This window comes from Zonotrichia leucophrys, chromosome 3, assembly GCF_028769735.1.
Source record: "Zonotrichia leucophrys gambelii isolate GWCS_2022_RI chromosome 3, RI_Zleu_2.0, whole genome shotgun sequence".
In the NCBI taxonomy this organism is placed as follows: Eukaryota; Metazoa; Chordata; class Aves; order Passeriformes; family Passerellidae; genus Zonotrichia; species Zonotrichia leucophrys.
The window spans coordinates 42,490,690-42,512,730 of NC_088172.1; the positions used below are offsets into that span (position 1 = coordinate 42,490,690).

The 22,041-nt window shown below is 38.8% G+C and overlaps 1 protein-coding gene across 8 annotated transcripts in view; it reads right to left on the reverse strand.

Annotated features, from left to right (window-relative positions):
* FAM184A (family with sequence similarity 184 member A) overlaps positions 1-22,041 on the reverse strand; it is a 72,805-nt gene extending 50,764 nt beyond the window's left edge. For 4 of the 8 annotated variants that reach the window (XR_010439535.1, XR_010439534.1, XM_064707960.1 and 1 more), the window contains exon 1: positions 21,585-22,041. Coding sequence is in view for 6 of the 8 variants with exons in the window: in XM_064707960.1 (XP_064564030.1) it covers positions 21,585-21,752 (168 nt within the window). In the remaining 2 variants the exon portion in view is untranslated. The remainder of the gene's footprint in view (positions 1-21,584) is intronic. The other 4 variants (XM_064707964.1, XM_064707962.1, XM_064707959.1 and 1 more) reach the window with 1 other exon arrangement.

A 22,041-nucleotide genomic window follows, 5' to 3' on the forward strand; every position in this document is an offset into this window, starting at 1 on the left:
TTTTTTAGTACAACTGCTTAATACTAAGACCCATAAACTGCTTATTTGAGTAATTCATATTTTTCCAGCTCTACTCTAACTGCACATAGCAATTCTTATCACATGACAGGAAAAAATAAATCATGCTTTATTCTATTTTCAGTCAGCATATCATTTCAGAGGGACAGACTGAACCATACTCTAAGGATACTGAGATCGCCAGCTAACACTTTTTATACAGAACAGTAATTAATTATTAATGAAAACCTACTGAAATACTGTGTGCATTGATCTGAAGAACTACAACAGAGTAAGTTAGTACCAACAACAGCAACAGCCTTGGTTATTTCAATAATTATTGTTTAGTTACGTTCTACATGGTAAGGTGAAGCAAGTCAGACCCTACGCTAGCTTTGGTGTTTTAAGCTACACAGAATACAAACAATTCCTGCTCCACATTGTTTGTGGCTGAAAGTTTGGCTGAGAAATACTTTTTATCCCAAACCAGATGTTAGGGATTGGAAAGCTGACCAATTCTTGCATGGTCAGCTGTGCTTCACTCATCTGCTCCTGACAGCAATTTAGTTGGGATAGAATGCTATTCTAATTACAAATGTGTAATTCACTTGAACACTAGAATTGAGGGCAAATTCTTTTGCAGCACAGAAAACCATAGTCTATGATTCTATGAAAATACCCCAAGAAATGTGCATGGGTCATTTTCTCTAATTTTACATCAAAATGAGAGCTGATACCTATGAGAAAAAAACCATCACTTACACAAACATCAATCTTATGACTGGCAAACCTCCATTTCAGACTTGATGTGTGGGTCCCTGGGTAAGAGTACCAGGTTCAGCCTTGCTCAGGTGAACTGCTGTGTCCCCAGTGCTCCCAGGGTGCTGCTGCCTGAACACCAGCCTGGAACACCAGAGCCTCCAGAGGCATCCCCAGATTTTGCCAGTGCTGCCCATCTCTGGAATGAACCACACAAGGACAGTGCTAACAAGAAATGCTTGTGCATGACCTGCTAATAATTTATAAGGTGTGGACCAATAAGCCTGACCCATCCCTGCTCTCTGTAGGTAAGGAAAGTAAGAATTACTTCACATAGGAAGTAGTAACATATACTGAGAAACAGTAAAAAGTGCAGCAAACAGAAAAGTTCAGCCTACAAAATCAGTCAGAAACCTTAAAAAATTGCAAGCATTACTATTAATTAATTCTATGTAGAAATATTTCTTCTATGATAGTCCTTTATGCTATTCATCAGTCTCCATGTGTTAGCTCAACACCTAAGTAAAGTTCAGTATTTTATTCCTTTAGAAACTCTGGAAACAAATACTGGATAATTACAAATATTATTTTTATTACAGCTACTAGCTTTCCAAAGGAATCTCTAATGACTTTTGTTTACAATTAATTATTTAAAGAATGACACTATGAAGCTCAACATAATTTCTAAGTATTGAGCGTTAACAGATATCCACTACTACCTAGGGCTCTACTTTTGGGTAAGAAATTTTTCATTTTCACACTTATTGATAGACATTTAATTTTCTGTAAAAGAGGATAAGTCCAAGGCCATGCACCACTCACCAACATCCACATTGAGAATAAAACACAGGAGAAAAATTATTTTTTTATTTTCAGGTTCCCGATGTTTAATACTATATACAGTAGGTATAACACCTCACAGGGGCCCATACACTGAGAGGACATTTCTTCATGCTCCTAAATACCTGCTCCTCAAGTACCTGTAACCTGATGTACTGATAATCCATTTCTACTGTGCCAAGTACAGATCGGTATCACATTTAACTTGACTTACATTCCTTCCTGTGTTTTGTTTATTTGTGTATGGCCCACACTGAAATATTAACTCTTTTGAACTGTCTGAAAATCCTACTGGTTTAAAATATCTGCTTGCATTTACAGCTCAGCATGTTTATAAATTATTACAGTGCCTGTACCTTAAAATTTAATTATCAGAAAAAGGCATGCCACAGTCCAATTAATGGTGGGGGAGGAGATGTCCCACTCAAAGAAGAGGCGCAGAGCACACCTCAACACAGGGACAGAGTGGTCTGCGTGGCTGAAGAGGTCATTTATTCACTGTGGCCTTTCTCCTAGAGCTGTACCAGACAGCAAATGAGAGGCTTTTTGGGAGGTTATCAGGACCTTTATGCTACCACAGCCTATCTAGGAAATAGGCACTTGGTCCAAATCCAGGAATGGGGATAGCCTTTATCAATCAGGTAACACAAATCAAAATCAAGGCAGCAGGTAAAGCTACAGCTGCAGAGCACTCTGTAATCAGATTCAACAAGGGGAACACATTACCTGCACCTCTTTTGGTAGCCCAACACACTGAGCAGCAACATGAGAATGGAATTCACAAGTTCAGAAGCCAGGCAGTCAAGAGTGCTTTAAACCTAAGGCCTCGGGGTCAGGACACAACAATTTGTGATCCTACAAGTGATTTTAGCAATCAGCAGTGAACCAAGAAGGAGCTCACCCACGACAAGAGGTCAAGTGGGCAATCAGGCCCTGTTGCTCCTCCTGCTCTAGCAGCAGAGTGCTTCCAAGACTGGGTCCACCAGAGACATATGACCAGAAGGGGACAAAAGGATTTGAAAGAGGCACCAGCACATATGTGAGAGTGACAGAAGAGGTATTTGGGGGCAAACTCATTCCATTAAGCAGAGTAAATATAATACTGGATACAGGGACAGATGGCATCCTGATATGGTTAGCAGAAAATTCCCTTTTTCCCTTACATGGTTATTTTGGATGTGCTGCAGAAAAGGGAAAAGTGGGGCATTTTCCTCACCACAATAAACTGTAATGGAACAAATGAATTTAATAACTGCATTCCATTTTCTGAGGAAGAAAAAGAGCAGATATCTCTTACAAATAAGTATAAAAACAAAAAAATAGGAGGCAAAAGGAGGAAAAATACAGTTCACTTTAAAAAGGCATTTAAAAGAATCATGATCTGGCTAAAGTGTGACAGACAGATACAATGCTGCACCACCCAAATCAGGAGGAATTTCTCACTGAGAGGGTTGTCAAGAATGGGAATGGGCTGCTCAGGGACCTGGTGGAGTCACCATTCCCAGAGGTATTCAAGAAACAACTGGACATAGCTCTTAGTGCTATGGTCTAGTTGATATAATGGTGTTTGGTCATAGGGTGGACTCAGTCTTGGACACCTTTCCCCACCTTAATGATTTTATGCCTCTATGAAACATGATACAACCTTCAGAATATCTTCAACTGAGGCAAAAATTCAGGTACAAAAGAAGCAGCTGTGATGTCAAACAAACAAGAAATATCAATTAAATGGGAAGAGCTACATCAAGGTAATATCACAGGACTATGAGAGATGGGTTGGGGATGCACTAGACATCTCCAGTTAGTGGCCAAGATGGCCATTAAAGAATGCTGCAGATGGACAGCAAGTGGCCACACTGAATTCAACTAATTTTCAGGAGTAGAACACCTCAGAATTATATGTACAAGCCAGAACAAAAATAATTTTTCCAGGCAGACAGAAGTGGACTTGAAGACCTTGACAGAAAGACAAGAAGCAGCTGGATAGAAGGGAAGTGCAACTCTTTACTATAAACCAAATTAGGGAAGACATCGCCATTAGTGCTTCGTATGACCTGGCACTTAATCCCCCACTTGGCTACTACGTGACATCTATTTCTGAGAGAAATGCTCAGCTGTTCTACACTGGCATTGCTGTCTCTAATGGAGTTACATAAGTTTAGAGGGTTCAGCAATCCAGTTCTGTACATTTATGTTACTCTTCTCAAACAGAGCCATTTCTAAGCAATATATTTATTACCTGTGCGACTGAGACATTTACTTTTATTAGTTGTACATAAGTCTGCTTTCTGTTCCAAAGTGTAAAACCAGCTTGCAGAATAAGTCAAAATAGAGTTTAATGTAAGTTTCTATCTCATTATGACATCAAAAATATTTTCACGATGACAGGTTTTAATACAACACAAGAATATGTTGAAGAAAGACTGTTATGAAAGAGGGTAAAATTGTTTAGAAACAATTTTAGCTTCAAAAGTTAGCCAGAATGGGAACAAATTCCAGCAGAAAACAGTTGAAATGTTTTGTAATGGCTCCTTGAAAATCAACCCTTATTTTTAAACTCAACCACTTGTAAATCAAGTAGTTTTAAACACAACCAATTTGTAAATCGAGTGGTACTAAACCTCAAACTTGCTTAACTGAGAAGGAGAGCTCTATTATACAAATGTTATCAAAATACAACAGTTATTTACAATGCCTTTAAGATTACTTCAGCACTATGACTTAAAAATTATTTGCTCATCCCAAATCCTCAGCATTCTTTCAGAACTACATTACAGAGAAAACAGAGATGCCATATTTTCATCTGTTCTAATCACCTGCTAGCCATAGTAAGTTGATCCTTTCTTTATTCAATTTCTGTATTTAGTATCATCAAATTATACCTCAATGGTCAGACAAGCCATAGTTAATGAAGTTGGAAATTTTCCCCCGACAATGTCATTCAGAATTTTTATCTCATTCTAAGTATTTTTAGAAGAAAAAATATAGTTTCTAATTCACCCATTATTCATTTTCTTAATAAAAAGCAAAGTCATATTACTCTTTGAAAAAGCATCTACAGAAGAAAAACAGTCTTTTGGTGCAAAAGATGAGAGATGGCACTGAGGAAGTGGGTTCTCTTCAGTAGGGTCAAATGCCTAAAAGGACGACATTCATAGACATTGAAGCAATGAGAGCCTAAAAGGATGAACAGAATTTGAAATTTTCTGCAAAGTATATTTCTATGATAAATCCATCACACTTAGAGAATCTCAATTTGGAGTGAAAAAAACCAATCATATAAAAGGGGTAAGATTAGTCAGCTGATTCTATTTATTGTCAGAAAGCAAAGCTTAAGTTTTTCTGTTTGGTCTGAAAGAAGTATTTTTTTAAAGGCCACTATAAGTAATGTCTAACCCAGTCAAAGCAATTATATTGATATCAATTATAATTTAAGTCTCCCTTTTTTGCTAAGCTGGGCTAAATTATCCTTCATGCAATCACAATCTGTACTTTCACCTACTGTATTTTCATCAGAGACAAACATTTAAGTTGTGTAGTTATCTGTACTACATAGATTAAGTCATAACACTCAAAATAATCCAAATTCTAAAAAATTACTGTCCCATTTCCTTCTAAATCTATTTCCTTGCTTTACCATTCAAGCTCACTTTCACTGTAGTTCAATACTATAAACTTGCTTTTAAATTTTCATCCATTTAACCTTCAAATCCAACCCCCTATTAACTTTCACCATCTGAAGTGTCATGTTTTTAAACATTTATTTTTCACTAGATGTTTATAATGAAAACCTGGCTGGTCATTGCCTGGTTTTATATTTTTCAATACATGGCTTAGAAACACATAGCTTTTTAATAACTAAGGGTATGCAAGCTGAGTTGTCCTGCTTTGTAGAAGTAACCACTAATATTGGGAACGGACTTTAAATATATAGAATGAAAGGGATTTGTTTTTTCTTTTATTTGACAAGGTGGGGGAAAAAAGGAAAGCGGGGATGATAGAGACAGATTAACAACTGCAGAAATGTAAAGTAAAATGAAGCATCTCCATTTCGAAATCTTCTCTAGAGGATATCCAAAGCAATATTTCTGAGTGCCATCACCTGAAAATGTCACAAGTACTTCTGGATAATTGTAAATGAAGTTGACACTAAAGAAAGATGATCTCTTTTCCTCTTAGTTTGCTTGTAAACCTGAAAGCAAGGCATAGTCAGCATTGTTATCACTCATACACACTATTCATTCTTACTCAAGAGTCCTCAAGTGTTGAGCTGATGAAAGCATTAGCAAAAGGTTTTTTTTTTATTCTGTTTTCCCCAAAAAATAGCAGTACTGTATGACAAGCCAGAGAAAAGGTTTTCCGAGATTCCTCTTCACCACTGAAACAAAGTTCATTTTTGTACTCTCTCTGCCTGCCAGTCTTGTCCTCTCCATGCCTGATCTATTTTGGGTTTAATTTCCTCAAGAATTCCTATAGACTCTATACAATTTAAGTATCTAGTGGTTCCTCACAGCAGATGAGACCATGCAGATAAGAATACACCACTAGTGGATCAAAGAAGAAATCTTCATCAGTGTTTTGAAAAGCAGACTGGAAAACAAATCAATTGCTTGCTTGTAATTGATTTTCTACTTTCCAGACTTGTTAAAGGAAGGAAAGGCATGGAGCCTTCCAAGCAAATATACAGTTCCACAGGAAAGAAATATTAGTGAAAAATACAAACGGCAAGACTCCCAACACAGTATTTTATCTACAGCATCTTTCCCTTTTCAAGAAGGCTTTAACTACAAACCACCTCTGGAAGATTTAATGCTAAATTTCCAGAATAAATAAAGGAAATTCCAACCGGAATAATGGAATTTTTAATAACTGCAGAAGAAGTTGAGTTACTTTCCCAGAAAGAAACTACCTTGAAGCAGTTTTTCTTCTTTCCTCTGGAAGAACAAAAATCTAGATTTTAACCAACAAAATAAAATCTATGTTCATGCTAAGTCTTATCACTGATTTGACTGGTTTTTTTTAATATTATGGAAGCAAATCAAAGTAAGCAGAAGGTAGCACAGTCACCCAGTTGAGAGTCCAAGTTAATTTTCAAAGCCAAGCCCAAGATGAATCTAGGACAAATCTGTAGTGGCCTACTGGGATACTTTCCAGTAACCTACAGGTACCAATCATGCAATGGAAAAAAATTGTAATTCCTAGCTGCACCTCAATAGTTACACAATAATGCCTATTAGTTTTGGCATGTGACACTCACAACTTACAGGTTCAACACAGTAGCTATTATAGAAACACCGTGTATACAGAATCACAGAAAGGCTGAGGTCACAAGACCCATCTGGAGGTTATCTGGTATAACCTAGACCCTGGGCAATGCAAGGCCAGACTATGCTGGGCCTTGCTCAAGTGGGTTTTGAATGTCTCCAAGGAAGACAACAATGCAACATATGTGGGCAGCCTGTGCCAGAATGTGACCATCCTCACAGTAAAAAAAAAAAAAAAAAAGCGTTTTCTTGTGTTTTTGTTTGTGCCTATTGCCTTATGTTTTCATGAGACACCACTAAGAATATGCCTGCTCAGTCCTCTTTACTCCTCACCATCTGGTGTACGCACACATTCATAAGATCCCCCTGAGCCTTCTCTTCTCCAGGCTAAACAGTTGCACCTCTCAGCCTCTCCCAGTATGACAGATGGTCCAGTCTCCTCAACACAGCAGCCTTTTGCTGGACTTGCTCCAGTACATCCACGACTCCCTCATATGGGGGAGCCTCCAAACCAGACCCAGCAGCCCAGGTGTGGGGCAGAGGGGAGGGATCACCTCCCCTGACCTGCTGTGACACTCATTCCCACACAGTCCAGTGTGCCATTGACTTTCTCTGCCAGAGGCACACTGCTGGCCCACGTTCAGCCCGTGTCTGTCAGAACCCCGGGGCCTTCACTGCCCGGCTCTTTCCAGCCAGTCGATTCCAACACGTCCCCGCTGCGCTGCCCCAGATAGGCCTTTGCATCAGGTCCCTGTCAGTGCATTCCCCAGCCTGTCCAGCTCTGAATAGCAGCACACCCGTCTGTTTTACAACCCCCTGTCCCACTTTTGTACTGGCCACCAACGTGCTGAGTGTGCATTCTGTCTCATCATGCAGTTCACAACAAAGATGCTAAACATGCTGGCCTCTAAGGCACGCTGTTAGTGACCAGCCCTCAGCTGGGCTTCACACAACTGACCACAAAGTCCAGAGGTGCAGCTAGACTTTAGTCTACTTTAATGTCTACTTGTCTAGCACACACTTGGACAAGACTCACAGCCACACAACAAAGAACAGTGGAGATGTAACTGATTTTAAATTTCCTTTAAAAAGTCATACCAAAAAGAAAAAAAGAAAAAAGAAAAGGACCAAATATATTTCTTCCTCATAGTATCTAATCTACTCAAAGTTTGTGCAGTCCCCTCCACCACAAGTTTTCTAAATCATTCAATAAAGAAGCGGAAAAAAAATTCATATACATAACTAGGAAAATTGTAGTATCTCCATCAGAGACCTACAAGAAAATTGATGCTCTTATAAAAGCATATAATTATACTGCCTTGTCCTAAAGCATCTCTTTTTTCTATTCATCCCATTAAATACAGTAAAAGTAGAATCCTGAACACTCAGCCCAAAAGCTATACTTTCTTATCATGGCTATCCTGTTGAACCAAAACTTCATAAGTGAGATAATCTTCTGGAGAGCTACCCTAGTGAATGTTCTTAAAAACTTCTCTCATGCAATTGTAATAAAGGCTTCTACTGTTGTTTCTACTTGGCAGCTGGAATACAATAGTCTTAAAATAAGAGTACTTATATTGTAAATGATTTGCCAGATTTGCCTCTTTCACAATACTTTATTCCACATAAAATGAGAGACATTAACTGCTATTCTTCAAGCAATTCATCATACAGAATTCTGTAGGGTAAGACTGTTCAGAATTTTTCACTTCCAACAAAAATTCCCCACACCTGATGGGTCAGTCAAATAAGAATCTTCATAAAGACATCAAGTTTTCACTGTGATTAGCTAGCCTAAGAAGAAAATCTGTGATAGCTAATATGATAAAGATGACTAGGAACACATATGAATCAAACAAGTAGATCTGTGAGAAGTGAAAAAAAAAAAGCAACCACTGAGCACTTGTGTGCAAGTTCACATTAAATAATTAGCTCAAGGCCTCTGGTGGGTACAGGTCTGTATCACGCACCTGTCAGCATATATATATTCAGTCTCTTACACAAACATGCTTAGTTCTGACTACTACTGCAGAAATCTTCCACTTTTTACACAATAAGGGAAACAAAAAATAAGCTAAGTTGGTGGCATATCACAAAATACACAATTAGTTAACACAAAAATTTAAGAATTATCTATGCAACTCATATACAGAGAACACACTGAGATATCATTCCAAGGCCCATTTTAAGACTATTCTATGTACAATGCAACTGTCAATACACCAGCTGTAATTCAATACAGAAAATTATAACTCACATCTTAACTTGTTAAGAAACAGCATGGAACAATTTGTTTTTCAGACTTAAGGCCTTTAACAGTTAACAGCAAATTTGCTTACGTTTTCTAATACTTTTTTCATAGTTGAATTCCAAATTAGCTAGCAAATACCATTTAAGCTTTGAGTTTTTAACATCACTTTTACACACTAAGCACAAGTATCTTCAGCTACTAATTCAACACTGCTTCCATTACAGAGTCAGGAAAGATTCTAATAAAGATGAAAGTTTTTGATATTTAGCTCTGTTCTGTTTCCAGCACATCCTCCCCCTAATTTTAATCTATACTTTTTAAGAATTTCCATGGTTTTCTACATATAGTTTAAAGGTTAAAGAGACTGCATACAATACAGCTTCCAAAACAAAATCTCTTTCATGAATGTGTAAGTTTTTTTCATGGTAAGTTCATTAAAAATGAACAAGCTTTATGCATAAAACCAGAGCTATGTATATTTCAGAAATGTCTCATTTTACAGATAAAAAGTTAAACATGTGCTTGTATCTCTTAGTTTTCCAGCATTTTCATTAAGTTCTCAGTATACTTCCTGTATTTTGGACAGCCTTCAATCACAGAACCAGACATAAAAATACTCTAGAACTCAAAGCAAAGTATCCAACTAATTCCTTGTGTATCCCAATTCATTATTCATTCAACTGGAAACAACTATTTCCTCCTGTTACAGGCTCCCTTGGGATGTACTTGCAACCACAAATCAATACCCTTGTGCTGGGATAGGTGTTGCAGTACCAACAGCAAGTCAAAATCCCTTTTCAGTTCTGGCAACCTCTATCAATCAGGTTATGCCAGAAAAAACCATTTCAAATCCATAGCATAGCAGCTTCAGACAATTTCCCAAGACAGCTAACTCTTGAGAAACATACCGAAGAAAAAAAAACTTTATTGACAATGTACAAATTCCCCAATCTGCCTCCCTACGTGAAAGAATCCCACTCTAATCACCTATCTAGACTATAGTTGACACATCTGCTATATGACTGGACCTTCAATTGCTGCAAGGAAAGCAGGACAGGCCAAGGCCAGGTTGTGTTTGTCTCAGAGCTGCATTTCCTTTCACACTTATTTCTTAAATACTTGCATATCTGATTTTGGCCTTTCAGGTATATAGATCCCTAGAGATCCTCATTCTACAAAATTATTCCACATATAAACAAAGGAATTTTCTCTCAGCACAGTAATATTAAGCTCAGAATTTCCCAAAATAAGAAGTAGTAACACCTAAGTGGAGGAAAAGGGTGAAAATGGTACTCATCTTACAAACCCAGATCACTGTTTTTGATTAATCATCACAGTAAGGGGTTTTAGTAGTATGTTGTTTCAATAGGAAATTTCTTATTTTGAGGACTTCTGAACCTAAGATACATTGGGCAACATCCAGAAATAAAAGACATATCTTTAGTGAATTTTAAGACAAGACAATTCCATTTCCAGCTTCTTAAGACCCTTATAAGCTAAAAATGCAGTTATTTCAGAACAGAATAAAACCAAATATTTAATCCTTTTTTTGGTGTATTCTGTAAGTCAGATTTCAAAAATCAAACATAAACCCCTCTTTCAGAGTCCTGACAAAATTAAGAAAATGCTGCTGTTCATTCAAATATTCTCAAACATTATTTAATTTACAGACAGAACTCTGAAAAATACCAGTGCCTGCTTTAATTTTCACTTCTTTGTCCTTTTTGGTTTTTATTCTGCTAGGTTTCTGGGGAAGACACAGCATGGCACACACTTTCAGAGAAATAATTCACTGCACTTACTTCCATGGTGCTCAGCAGAATCAATGTTATAGCTCGCCACACCGACTACATAAAACATTTGGGAAATTGTAGTTATGTAAGCTGGGCCTCTAACGAGATTTTGCCAGCAGGGAAATGCACTGGTTTGCATAAACCAAGTCAGACTTGGTTGCTGGTGAGGACAAGGTGTGGAGGCAGCCCCACACTCGGTACCACGGAGAGCTGCGGCTGCCGCCCACCCCCGCTGCCAAGGGGAACGTGGGTCAGGAGAAAAATTCAACACAGCCCCAGCACGGCCCACAGGCAAAGCGTCTGCCAAGGCCCCTCTTCCCAAGAGGAGAGCCTCACTGTCTCCCAAGAAACACACATACAGCCTCACACTTCACTAAGTATATACAGATTGTGTTCTTCGATAAAATTCGTTCTTGTAGGTAAACTTAAGACTATTCTCAGTTCTTTGACAAAGTGACTGGGTTTTTATGCTTCCAAGACCAGAGAATTTTTTTCATTGCTTTCTAAACCTTTAATAAAGTCTCCTTTTTCTTTTAAGAATTCCTCTTCTATATGTGGGAACAGATGAGGGTCAAGATTAGTAGTTAATGTAGAGTTGAACATAACTTGTAAGTTAGGACTTGAATGAAGGGACCAACTTTATCAAAATTTCATATAGGCCCATAGAGAAGCTGGAGTTTATCATCAGGATGTAATTTTTTTAATATTCTAGAGTGAGAAGGTGTATTACTTCTGTCTATGACTTTACCAAGCTAACGCTTTTTGAAAGCAGGAAATTTAATTTCCCTCAGGACCAGGGAGCATAGATGCATAAGGGAAAAAAACCCTCAAAAAACAAAAAACCCCCACAGAAACAAAAAACAAACCACAACAAAGTCTCATACCGAAACATTTTAAAATTTCCATTAGAGGTAAATAGTCTATTACACAAACAGCTTTCTCAAAAAAAAACCCCACAAAACAAAACAAAAAACTCCAGCAACAAACAACACCCTCCACCCTCCCAACAACCTGGTATTTGAAATCTAGTTTATTCTAGAGTATGAACTCAGAGCTATGGAAAAGAACGCAAACCAACAGAGGCTAAAGTTGCTTCAGGCTCTTCACTTGTTCAGAACACATCTCCTAAAGCAGTGTCTGCCCAAAGTGATAAGAATTACGATCTCATGCATCAGATATTTGGAGGCAAGACAGAACATACCTAATACACCAAACTGCCATATATGCCTTTTCAATCCACAGTGTGGACCATTCACAGGATGTGAAACAGCACAGAAATAAAGGGAGACAAGAATGACAGGAATAGAAAGAATGGCCACAGAACACTTCCAGGTCAGTTCAAGGAATACGTAAACTGAGCTTTGTGTCCAAGTACAGCCTCAGCATAAATCAAATGGAAATGTGTTTTTAAAAGAAAAAAAGAGAAGGGGTTTTGGGGAAAGGAGTGACATATAAGACATATAACTAAGTTAACACAATAACGCTACACAATAGATTGAAAGCTAGCGAACAACACAAAATAATGGAATCCAAAATTTCAAATAAATTTCTACCATTCTGTGTCACAACGAAGTATTTTCTTCAATAAATGAGTTATGTTGATAAGACTGGTTAATGTTGAGAAGAAAGGCATGCATAGATTTTCAAGGTGTTTTGCATTTTTTATGCATAAACATACAATTGATTACTTATTACAACCAGCTACAATAAACTATATATTAAGTGTGAAACCTACACTTACAATTACACAAAGCAGTTAAATTTAAAAAAAATCAAGTCCTTTTCTTTAATCCTTATTAAAGAAATAATTTCCCATTATCTTCATTTGTCAAATTTTAAAAGGACAAAGGCAGTCACAGAAGATTACTGCAATGCATTTTAGTACAACCTATCCAAACACATCAGCATCCATAATGCAAAATACTAGATCCGAGAAGGCAGTGTCAGATACCCTTTACTAGAAGTTATTGCTTTCAGTCACATTGTGAGCAAAAACACTGTTCAAATACAAATCTTTGGATTATAGCACACCTGTTTTCTGAACACATTACAATTCAGGTTTCTAGAAATCAAATTTTAGGACACTGGATGAAAAAATTACTTTAATCTCATAAAAATTAAAATAGAAAATGAGTACTACTCATATTCACCTCATACTACTACTTGCAGCTAAAAGGTTGTCTTTCATTTAATGGCAGCATCTTGAAGGAGGACTTCATGAACTTTTTAACATTAGCTATTTTTAAAAGCTGTCATTTTGATCCGAGTCAAGTGACAACCTCAGCAAAAGGCCCTTCTTCCTCCTCCTAGCCTTCTAGATTCAGTTAGAAGAGCCTGGCTGAGGAAACAGAACCAGGTAATATGCATTAAGTAGGACAAGATGGTGAACAGCTTCAGACTGTTTTGTTTCTCTGGTTATTTTTGGAATGTAATGCCTTTGGTTACTGGTATGACAGCAGTCATTAGAAGAATACACAGATGCCTGGCTTACTACTTCCAAACTTGTATCAGCCAAGAGACATATACATCTGATTTCATAATATTATGTTGAGATTTGCTGGGTTTATTTAGCAACAAGCCTGCAAACAGCTAGAAGAAGTTAGTGACTATTTTAAGGTAATGCCCTCCTCCATTTTACAGGTCAAAGGAGAATGAAGCTTCAATGGAGAATTGGAAGGGTGAAAAACAGTAGTGTCACTGACAAAATTACTGGTTTTATTAAAGCCAAAGCCTGAGTTCAAAGGATGAGATACTGAAATAATTTAAGTGCTTAGAAACTACTCAGGGCTAGAAGTCACTGCACCAAAACAATGACTTATGACGAATAACACTTCTATGCATGTAGTACATCTAACTGTACACCTAGACATACACCTTTAATTGTACTTCTAGACATTAAAAACTAAAGCATGTGTAACCAAGAGGTTGCATGACAATAGAGTACTATACAAACAGTATGCAAAGCAATGCTATTGCCAAATACACTTCTCCTGTGCTTGAAGAACGCACAAAACCACAATGTTTAATATTAAATTGCAATCTGTCTTCTTCTAAAGAAGTGTTCAGTCTGTCAATTTGAAACAAATTTTTTGCACATTCATGATATTTCCAATACCAACACCACCACCAAAAAAACGACACCAAAAAACCCACCAGACTGTTCTGCTGATACATTTTTGTAAGACTTGTCAAACCAAAACTCCTTACAGGATTGAGTACTTCAGGGTGCTGTGCCCATACTAATTTGCAAGTGTATGAAATAATTTAACTATAAATACCTTGTACAGTTACAATTTCAACTAATGATTTCATTTGTCAAATATACATAAAAGACTCTCCAGTTTACAACTTCTGCATCTGAAGGAAAGCATTTCAGTATTGCATTTTTAACTCTGAACTGGCACTTCCATCTAAAAAGAAAACTGCAAAAGCCTTCTTCCATAAGGCAGTACTCAGCTGAAAACAGTAACAACAACAAAACCTTAAATCAATATATATTCAAAATATGTCTTAATTTTTTTTCATAAGGTTTATATTGCCCTATATAAAAGCAGCTAAAGGTTGGCAGATTTTAAACTTTCCAGGTGTTGCAATATCAAGTTTAGTCTATGCCCTGAATGTTCTTCCTTCTCTAGTTTTTAAATGTTGAGATGTTGTTAACATTGACATTAGTAGTAAAATCCACGTCTTTCCAGCTTTTCTTTAAATATCTGTAGTGTGTTGATGTATGGGATTTAACAGCTGAAGTACAGATCAGAGCAATAATACCTCACAGTCTTCCAGCTCTTTGTAACTCTATATTATTTAATTTTGGCAGTGAATAATAAACAAGAGGATGCATATAGAATCTTCAGGATCTTTTCCAACCTCATGATTCTTAAGATCATCAAGTCCAACTGTAAACCTAACACTTGCAAGTTTACCAGTAAACTACACTCCCAGCTGCCATTTATCATCTCCCCCAGTTTATTTATTTATCAATTAATTTTTATTATTCTTTTGGATGTTCATATAATGAGGAGGAAAAAAAAATCTGCGAGAAGCTGATATATCCACAAGAGGCATTTTAGACTAGTAACATATGTGAATGTGTGATCAGACAGTTTTGCAACACCACACTTTCAACTACACACACATACAGGAAACATCTTTAGAACATCAAGTTATCAGCGGCCTCAGAAGAACTCTGAGTTACCAGTCAACCATTAAAACTATGTGGGTGGAGAGCAAAGGAATTAATTTGAGTATATATCTTTTTTATATTCAAAATATTTCATTCTTGTCCTCCTTCTTTCTTCTTGATGTCTTGTGATAAAAGACTGTAAAGTCATTGACCCAATTCCCACGTCACAACACTGAGCTCTGAAATACACCCACATCAGGTCAACATAGAACCCCTGCAGTCTCACCTTACAGGTCTGCAATGATAATGATGGGAAGAATCATTTGAGAGCTATATGATCCTTATTAATCACCAAATTCCATAATTTTTGTCCTACAAAACGTGGATAGTAAGAAAGACCTCTTGAGGTCTAAATTACAAGCCACAGCTGCTTTAAAGCAATTTACAGTCATCAACTAGAAAGCATTGAGACAAAGATAATAACGGATGATTTTATTGAAGTTCTGAAGAAGATATTGAGAGCCTGAAAGATCTACTTATTTACTTCTGAACTATATCAGATGTTATGAAAAACATGGTATTTTTACCCAGTTCCACCTTTCTCCTTATACTATCATGGGTACAGAGAACTTCTCTGTGAATATCCCTTGCTAAGATCATAATTACTGTGGAATAAGGACAGAGTTGGAATATGACATGGAAAGAGTCTGACAGGGAAGATGGATAAACTACCCTAGCATGATTTAAAAAAGAAAAATTTTAAGATAGACAATATTTCTGGAGCAAGTTTCTCACTTCCTACCTGAGAAGTCTCTCTCTTCAGAGAGGACTTATTTCAGCTATCTTTGGAATAATTAACATAAAATAAAGTTAAATATCTCCAGAGAAATGTAAATTAATTGAATATATAGTATTAAATTTTCAGATCTTTTAGCCCTTGCTACTATTTTTAATGCAGTAACATAATATTTGTTCACACATTGCCAGTTAGAATAATATGGAAAATAGTGACATCAAAATACATACTTAAATCACACCCGCCTCAAAATTTCAGTTCTTTTCAAGCAATCCTGGAACTGTTACAAATACTGGCCTACTGCCAGTGTTAACACACATTGGAGAGATGACATAAGGCTGCTTAAAAAGCCAAATCCCAAGTTTTTACAAAACTGTTAATGGCATCAACTACAACATGATGACAGCTAACATCAAAACAGTTCTACAGGGATTTTTAAATTCTCATGTCTTCCCTGGTTTTAAAGGCTCTTTTTTTAAAGTTTTTGTATAATTTTATGCACAACGAACCTTCTGCAAGAGGTTTAGTTGTTTTGTTTCCTGAGGCAGAATACTTCCAAATAAAAACTGACAAAGTTTCACTGGAAACATTTTGTTAAGAATCATTTATATAAGTTAAACCTTACAGCTCTTACTTGCATAAAACTGCATTCTGTGATTGCTGAGGGAGACCTTTAACCATCTCAGAAAATGAGTACATACATCAAAAACCATAAGCATCTGATTTAAAAATGATCAAATTTGCACTTCAGTCTTTGAAATAAATTTACTATCTACATCCCCTAGAAACTGACTGGATTGACAACATTAATGCCTATTGTCTAAGTACTTCTCTCTAACACAGGAAAAAATCAAAGATTTTCTTTCCCAAATATAGGCAAGAAACTGTTGGAAGAATTGAGAACAGAAGTCAGGTCTCAGAAGTCTTGGATTCTAGTTTCTTGTTTACTCAAGGATGATGTGCCTTGGTTAACTTTGTTACCATCATCTTTGAACTGATTTTTCTGGAACCTTTCCAAAATGGAACCATCAAGTTCTAAGTATGTACCAAGGTAAAACATTAATGTTTTATACAGTTTCTATTTATTAAATAGACAAAAATGCTAACTGTAGGGTAGAGATCGTCTTCATGGCACGTACAGACTCTTCTTCCAGAATCACACAATAGTTTAAGGTTGGAAAGGACCATAAACTGTCAGCCAATTCCAATCCCCCTTCCACAACACCACTGCATTCAAAATCCCATCCAGCCTGTCCTTGAACATTTCCAGGGATGGGGCATCCACAGCTTCTCTAGGCAACCTGTTCTAGTGCCTCATCACCCTCTCAGTAAAGAACTTCTTCCTCATATCTAATCCAAATCTATCCTCTTTCAGTTTAAAGCCAATCCCCCTTGTCTTATTGCTACAGGACCTTATCAAAAGTCCCTCCCCAGCTCTCTTGCAGGCTGCCTTCAGCTGTACTTCAGGTACTGGAAGGCTGCCCTGAGGCCTCCACAACACCTTCTCTTCTCCAGGCTGAGCCAGCCCAGCCCTCCCAGCCTGTCTTCATAGGAAAGGTGCTCCAGCCCTCTGATCATCTTTGTGGCCTCCTCTGGACTCTCTCCATGGCCTTCTGATCCTCTCCCGAGCCCTCCTCTGGACTTGCTCCAGCAGCTCCATGTCTTTTGTGCGCTGGGGGCTCCAGAGCTGGACACAGCCCCCAGGTGGGGTCTCAGGAGAATAAAGTAGAGGGGGAGAATCAGTTTCCCTGACCTGGTGGTCACATTCCCTTGGTGCAGCCCTGGATACTGGGGGGCTTTTGTGCAAGAGCACATTGCCAGGTTGTATTTTCTCATCCACCAACACTACCCAGTGCTTCTTTCCCATCAGATCTGCTGCAGTTAATATAAAATTTCTGCAACAAATATCATACAACCAAACCAATAATGAAGAGTCTCTTTTTATAGTCCCAGCACAAATCATGCAGCTATTCTGTAGGAGTCACAGATTTATGCTGATGTCACAAAATTTTCACAACAGACTTTACCAACACACTTAGGATATGGATTTCTCAATCAGAAACACCCAAGCTACAAACTACATCACAAAGAAAGAAAGAAAGAGGAAAAAAAAAACAAAACAAAAAATCAACACCCCAACAAATCCAAAATGAGAAACAAGACTCCTGAACTCTTGTGGAAATTGTGAAAACTAACACCATTTTCTCCTATTGATATAAGCATGGCAGCACCTTGCTTTTTTTCTAAATCCAGTTGTCTTATGCAAACTAATTAAATATATATGTATATTTTCATCTGCAGCAGGCATAATTCAACACTGCATTAGCATTCCTGCATGCAGCAGTACAAACACATATATGCAATCTCATAATCGCAGTTTATTTCTTGTTGGCTTTAATCTTTGTGTCAGATGCTACTTTATCCCAAACTGGTACACAGATCTTGCAGAATGCCTGAAAATAAGGAGCTTATACTGAAGAGGAAGACCTAAAATTGCTTCAGTTACAGTCTACGGCAGTCTTTAAACATGACATGAAGTATCATCTTGGTTTTTTTAGACCTGAATTTCTAACCACTTGTTTCACCTTCCCCTGCGAATTAAGCATATTAAAGTTAAATCAGGTAAGTCTTTCTCTCCTACCCAGAAGTAAAAATATAGTTAAGCACTTAAGAAGTGTTTTGCTCAGTGAAATGGATTCATACCTTATTTTGCCTCACTCTGAATTACTGATTAAATCTGGTTATTAAACAAATTTCACCTTTTACTTTGTGTTCCTGTATTGTTTTGACTAAAACATCAGATTCCCTTAAGTAATGCGAAAACATAACTGAGGAATCCTAGTTTTGGAATTTTACATTTAATTCATGAGTGACCCTCATCCTCTGTGGGGAAGGCATTTTCTGCTGCTCCTACTCCTGGCTCATAATACAAACTGTACAAAAGTAATATGGAATCACATATTAAAGTAACATGTATGGAGTCACACTTCTTTTGTCAGAAGACAGAAGCTGTCTGGATAACTTCACTGTGTGTACTCCTTGGATAATGAGCATTTGGATCTTCTTTTACCACACTGTATTGGTGGGTTTGTTTTAATCTGGTAGAGTGTCTTCTGCTCTAAATCCACATGGGGAATTATTATATCTTCAAGGCACTCTTAGAGAAGAGTTAGAACTAACAGTTGAAAGACATGCAAGAAGTACCTATACATGACACTAAACAACTTGAGAAGCACAATTAAGAAGTGGTACTCGTACCAATAAATTTCTGGATTACTGAAGAGGAATTTTATGCACATATGCTGGTAAGCATTTGACAAAGCTAGAACAGCAGAATTTGGTCAAAAGACCTAAACAGATATATCCTCAAATCTTTTTTGCAGCACCTTACTTCAAGGATTCGTCTGCAAAGTGAAGTTAATTTTTCTCTGACAGATAAGTCTCACTTAGGAAAATTAAGTTTATTACATTTATATTTTCTCCCTGTAGCTTGAGTTGTTTCCCAAGGACTGATTTCTGCAGCCAGCTCTCAAACCAGGCTTCAGATTCTAGAGCAGATTAGATCATACTTTACCCGGAAGTTTCTATAATTCTTTTAAGCCTCCCTTCCTGACAGGTCAGCTAGATCAACAGAAACGTAGTACCTGAGCCCTCTAGCTACAAAACTGTCAAAATGTGCACCTCTACTTTAATGAAATACGTCTTATACAATACCTTTAATCTTAATCCTCATCTTAAAAGTCTTAATTTTATTGTTGCAATAGGCGCGAGAGAAGTATTTTTATATACACCTTGGTTTACAATTAAAAGCACTATTTTTCACTCCAGAACTTCACCCAGGGAAGATCACCTGATTTCCCAAGCTTTCTCCCTAAGACTTGAAAACAGAACACAACATGCAAACTACAACACTGCCAGAATCTGCAAGTCATTGGGACTTGCACATACAATACTCCAGCCCTGCAAAAGCCTAATTCACTTGTAAACTCCTTGTATGAGCACATAGTTTGCAATTATTTGAAATACACAACAGAAAACAACTCACAGATTTTATTTACACTAATCTGAAGTCTTTGTCAGGACAGACTTTCATACGATACACAGAATCTTAGATGAACTTTATTGTGGATCATAAAAAAATTGAAAAAAAAATTACTTTTACTGTCTTTGCATTTTCCAGTACAGGAGTTCAAAATATTTCAGCACCATGCATTTAAATCCATAATTAACTCACATCCACCTCAAGATATCTGATGCATAGTAAGTGAGAGTATACAGGGCACATGCCCAGTGATGTGGAACTCGTGGGTCACACACAAATGACTTCACATCAGAAGTGGAATGCTGTTTCTGAAACAAACTATAAACTGCTGGGCAATTTCCTAGAGAAAGTAAGGGAAACATACCAAAGGCATACACACAGATATAAATTCTTCTTTGAAAGTATTACTTTACACATGCACCTAGGCCTTAAGGTAAGTCTAAAACCCATTTAGGGTCTCCAGGTGCTTTTTACACCTTTTGGAGAGCACAAAGCTGTAGTAATATCTTTAAGGCTTTACTTCATTATTTATATGCACATGGAGCAAAACCAAGGAGATCCTTCAGCTTATTTTTTCTCTTGAAGGAATTAAGAGTTCCACTGGTGTTAGCATCAAAAGAAATTGGACTTTGAATTCAAGGACAAGATACCCCTCAGTTATCAGCTTTCCAACACATTAAGGTGCACAGTGTGCCACAATAAATACTATTTTTAACTGGTCAATGGTGCATCAACTGTACATAAATGTGAACTGCCTCCACTGTGAGCCTGCCAGCAGTCTTCATTCTCTTCACTCTTAGTTCCAACGAAATGTCACCTTCATCCATTTTAGCATACATGTAAAGAATACTGGCAGTTCCCACAGTGCTTTAAAATTACCTTTAAACGTTTTAGCTATTCGATTCCGGACAAAAATTACTTCTTCTGCTTTAATAAAGAGAGTCTGCCTCTCATTTCCTAACTAATGCCATTTGCCTACAGCTTGAGCATCACCCAAGAGAGATTACAGCACCTAAGCATTGTTTCAAGTTATTCTAACTAAATCACATCTGAAACGTCGGGCCTACCTGCCTTAGCATAGGCTTCAAAAACACCTCCTAGCTTGACTCCGGCCTCTCACAAAGATACAATGTATTCTCTAGGCTGGGGATGACATAATGAAAACCGTTCAATCAGCAACAGCAGATCAGAAATTTTCTCACACTTCACCGTCACCCTCTAAGGCATTTAAGCTATTACCAGACACCTTAAATAACAGCACTTCAGCAAAGCAAAGGCAAGCATCACTTGAATTTCCCCATTTAAAGAGACTTCCGAGTCTCAAGGTCTTATAACAGAAGAGAAGCCACAATTTCCGCAGAATAAATAACCAGCACCAGCCCGCACTCGGGGATCCGCTCCCGCGCACGGGGATACCTGGCTGTGCCAGGCGGGGTTCGGGCACCCCGAAGCGGGGCCGGTACTGCGGCACTCCCGTGCGCGGCTCCTCTCCAGCCCCGGCTCCCCGCGCTCCTGCCCGCGGCGCCGGGGGATGCTCCGGGCACCCAGGGCGCTCCAGGCTCGGCCTCGGGGCTACAAACCCGGCCGCATCCCACCCACCCGGATTTGCCATCAGCCCCCACAGGCGCAGCACGCCCGCATGAGGGCAAGGAGCGAAAGGAGACAGAGCGGAGGAGGAAGACACCCGAGCCGGCGAAGAAGCCGGCGCGCCTCCCTCACCTTCGTCAGCTGGGCGATCTTCTTGCTCATTTTGAAATGCAGGTCCGCGGTCTGCTCGGCGCCCAGCCCCGCCTGTGCCGAGCCCGAGCCGAGTTTCCCCGCGCCGGGCGCGGAGCCGCCGCCGTAGCTGTGCTGCGACTGCTGCCAGCCCATGCCCGGGGTCGCCATCTTCACCGCCCGGCTCCCGCCGCCGCCGCTCGGGCTTCTGCCTGCCTCACCGAGGACCGTGCCCGGCGCCCCGGCCGCGATTCGCTGCCCGAGGCGGCTCCTCCCGCCCCGGGCGCTTCCCTCGGCCGCCGCCCCCGCCGGGCTGCGGCGTCAAAGCTCTGGGGGACGCTGCGCGAAGGGGCGCCCGCCTTTCCTCTCCGCTCCTGCTCGCGTCCCCGGGCGGGGGAGGCCGCTCGGCTGGGCCGCGGGCGCGGCGCGGTTGCCGGGGCCGCCCCCGCGCTGTTTACGC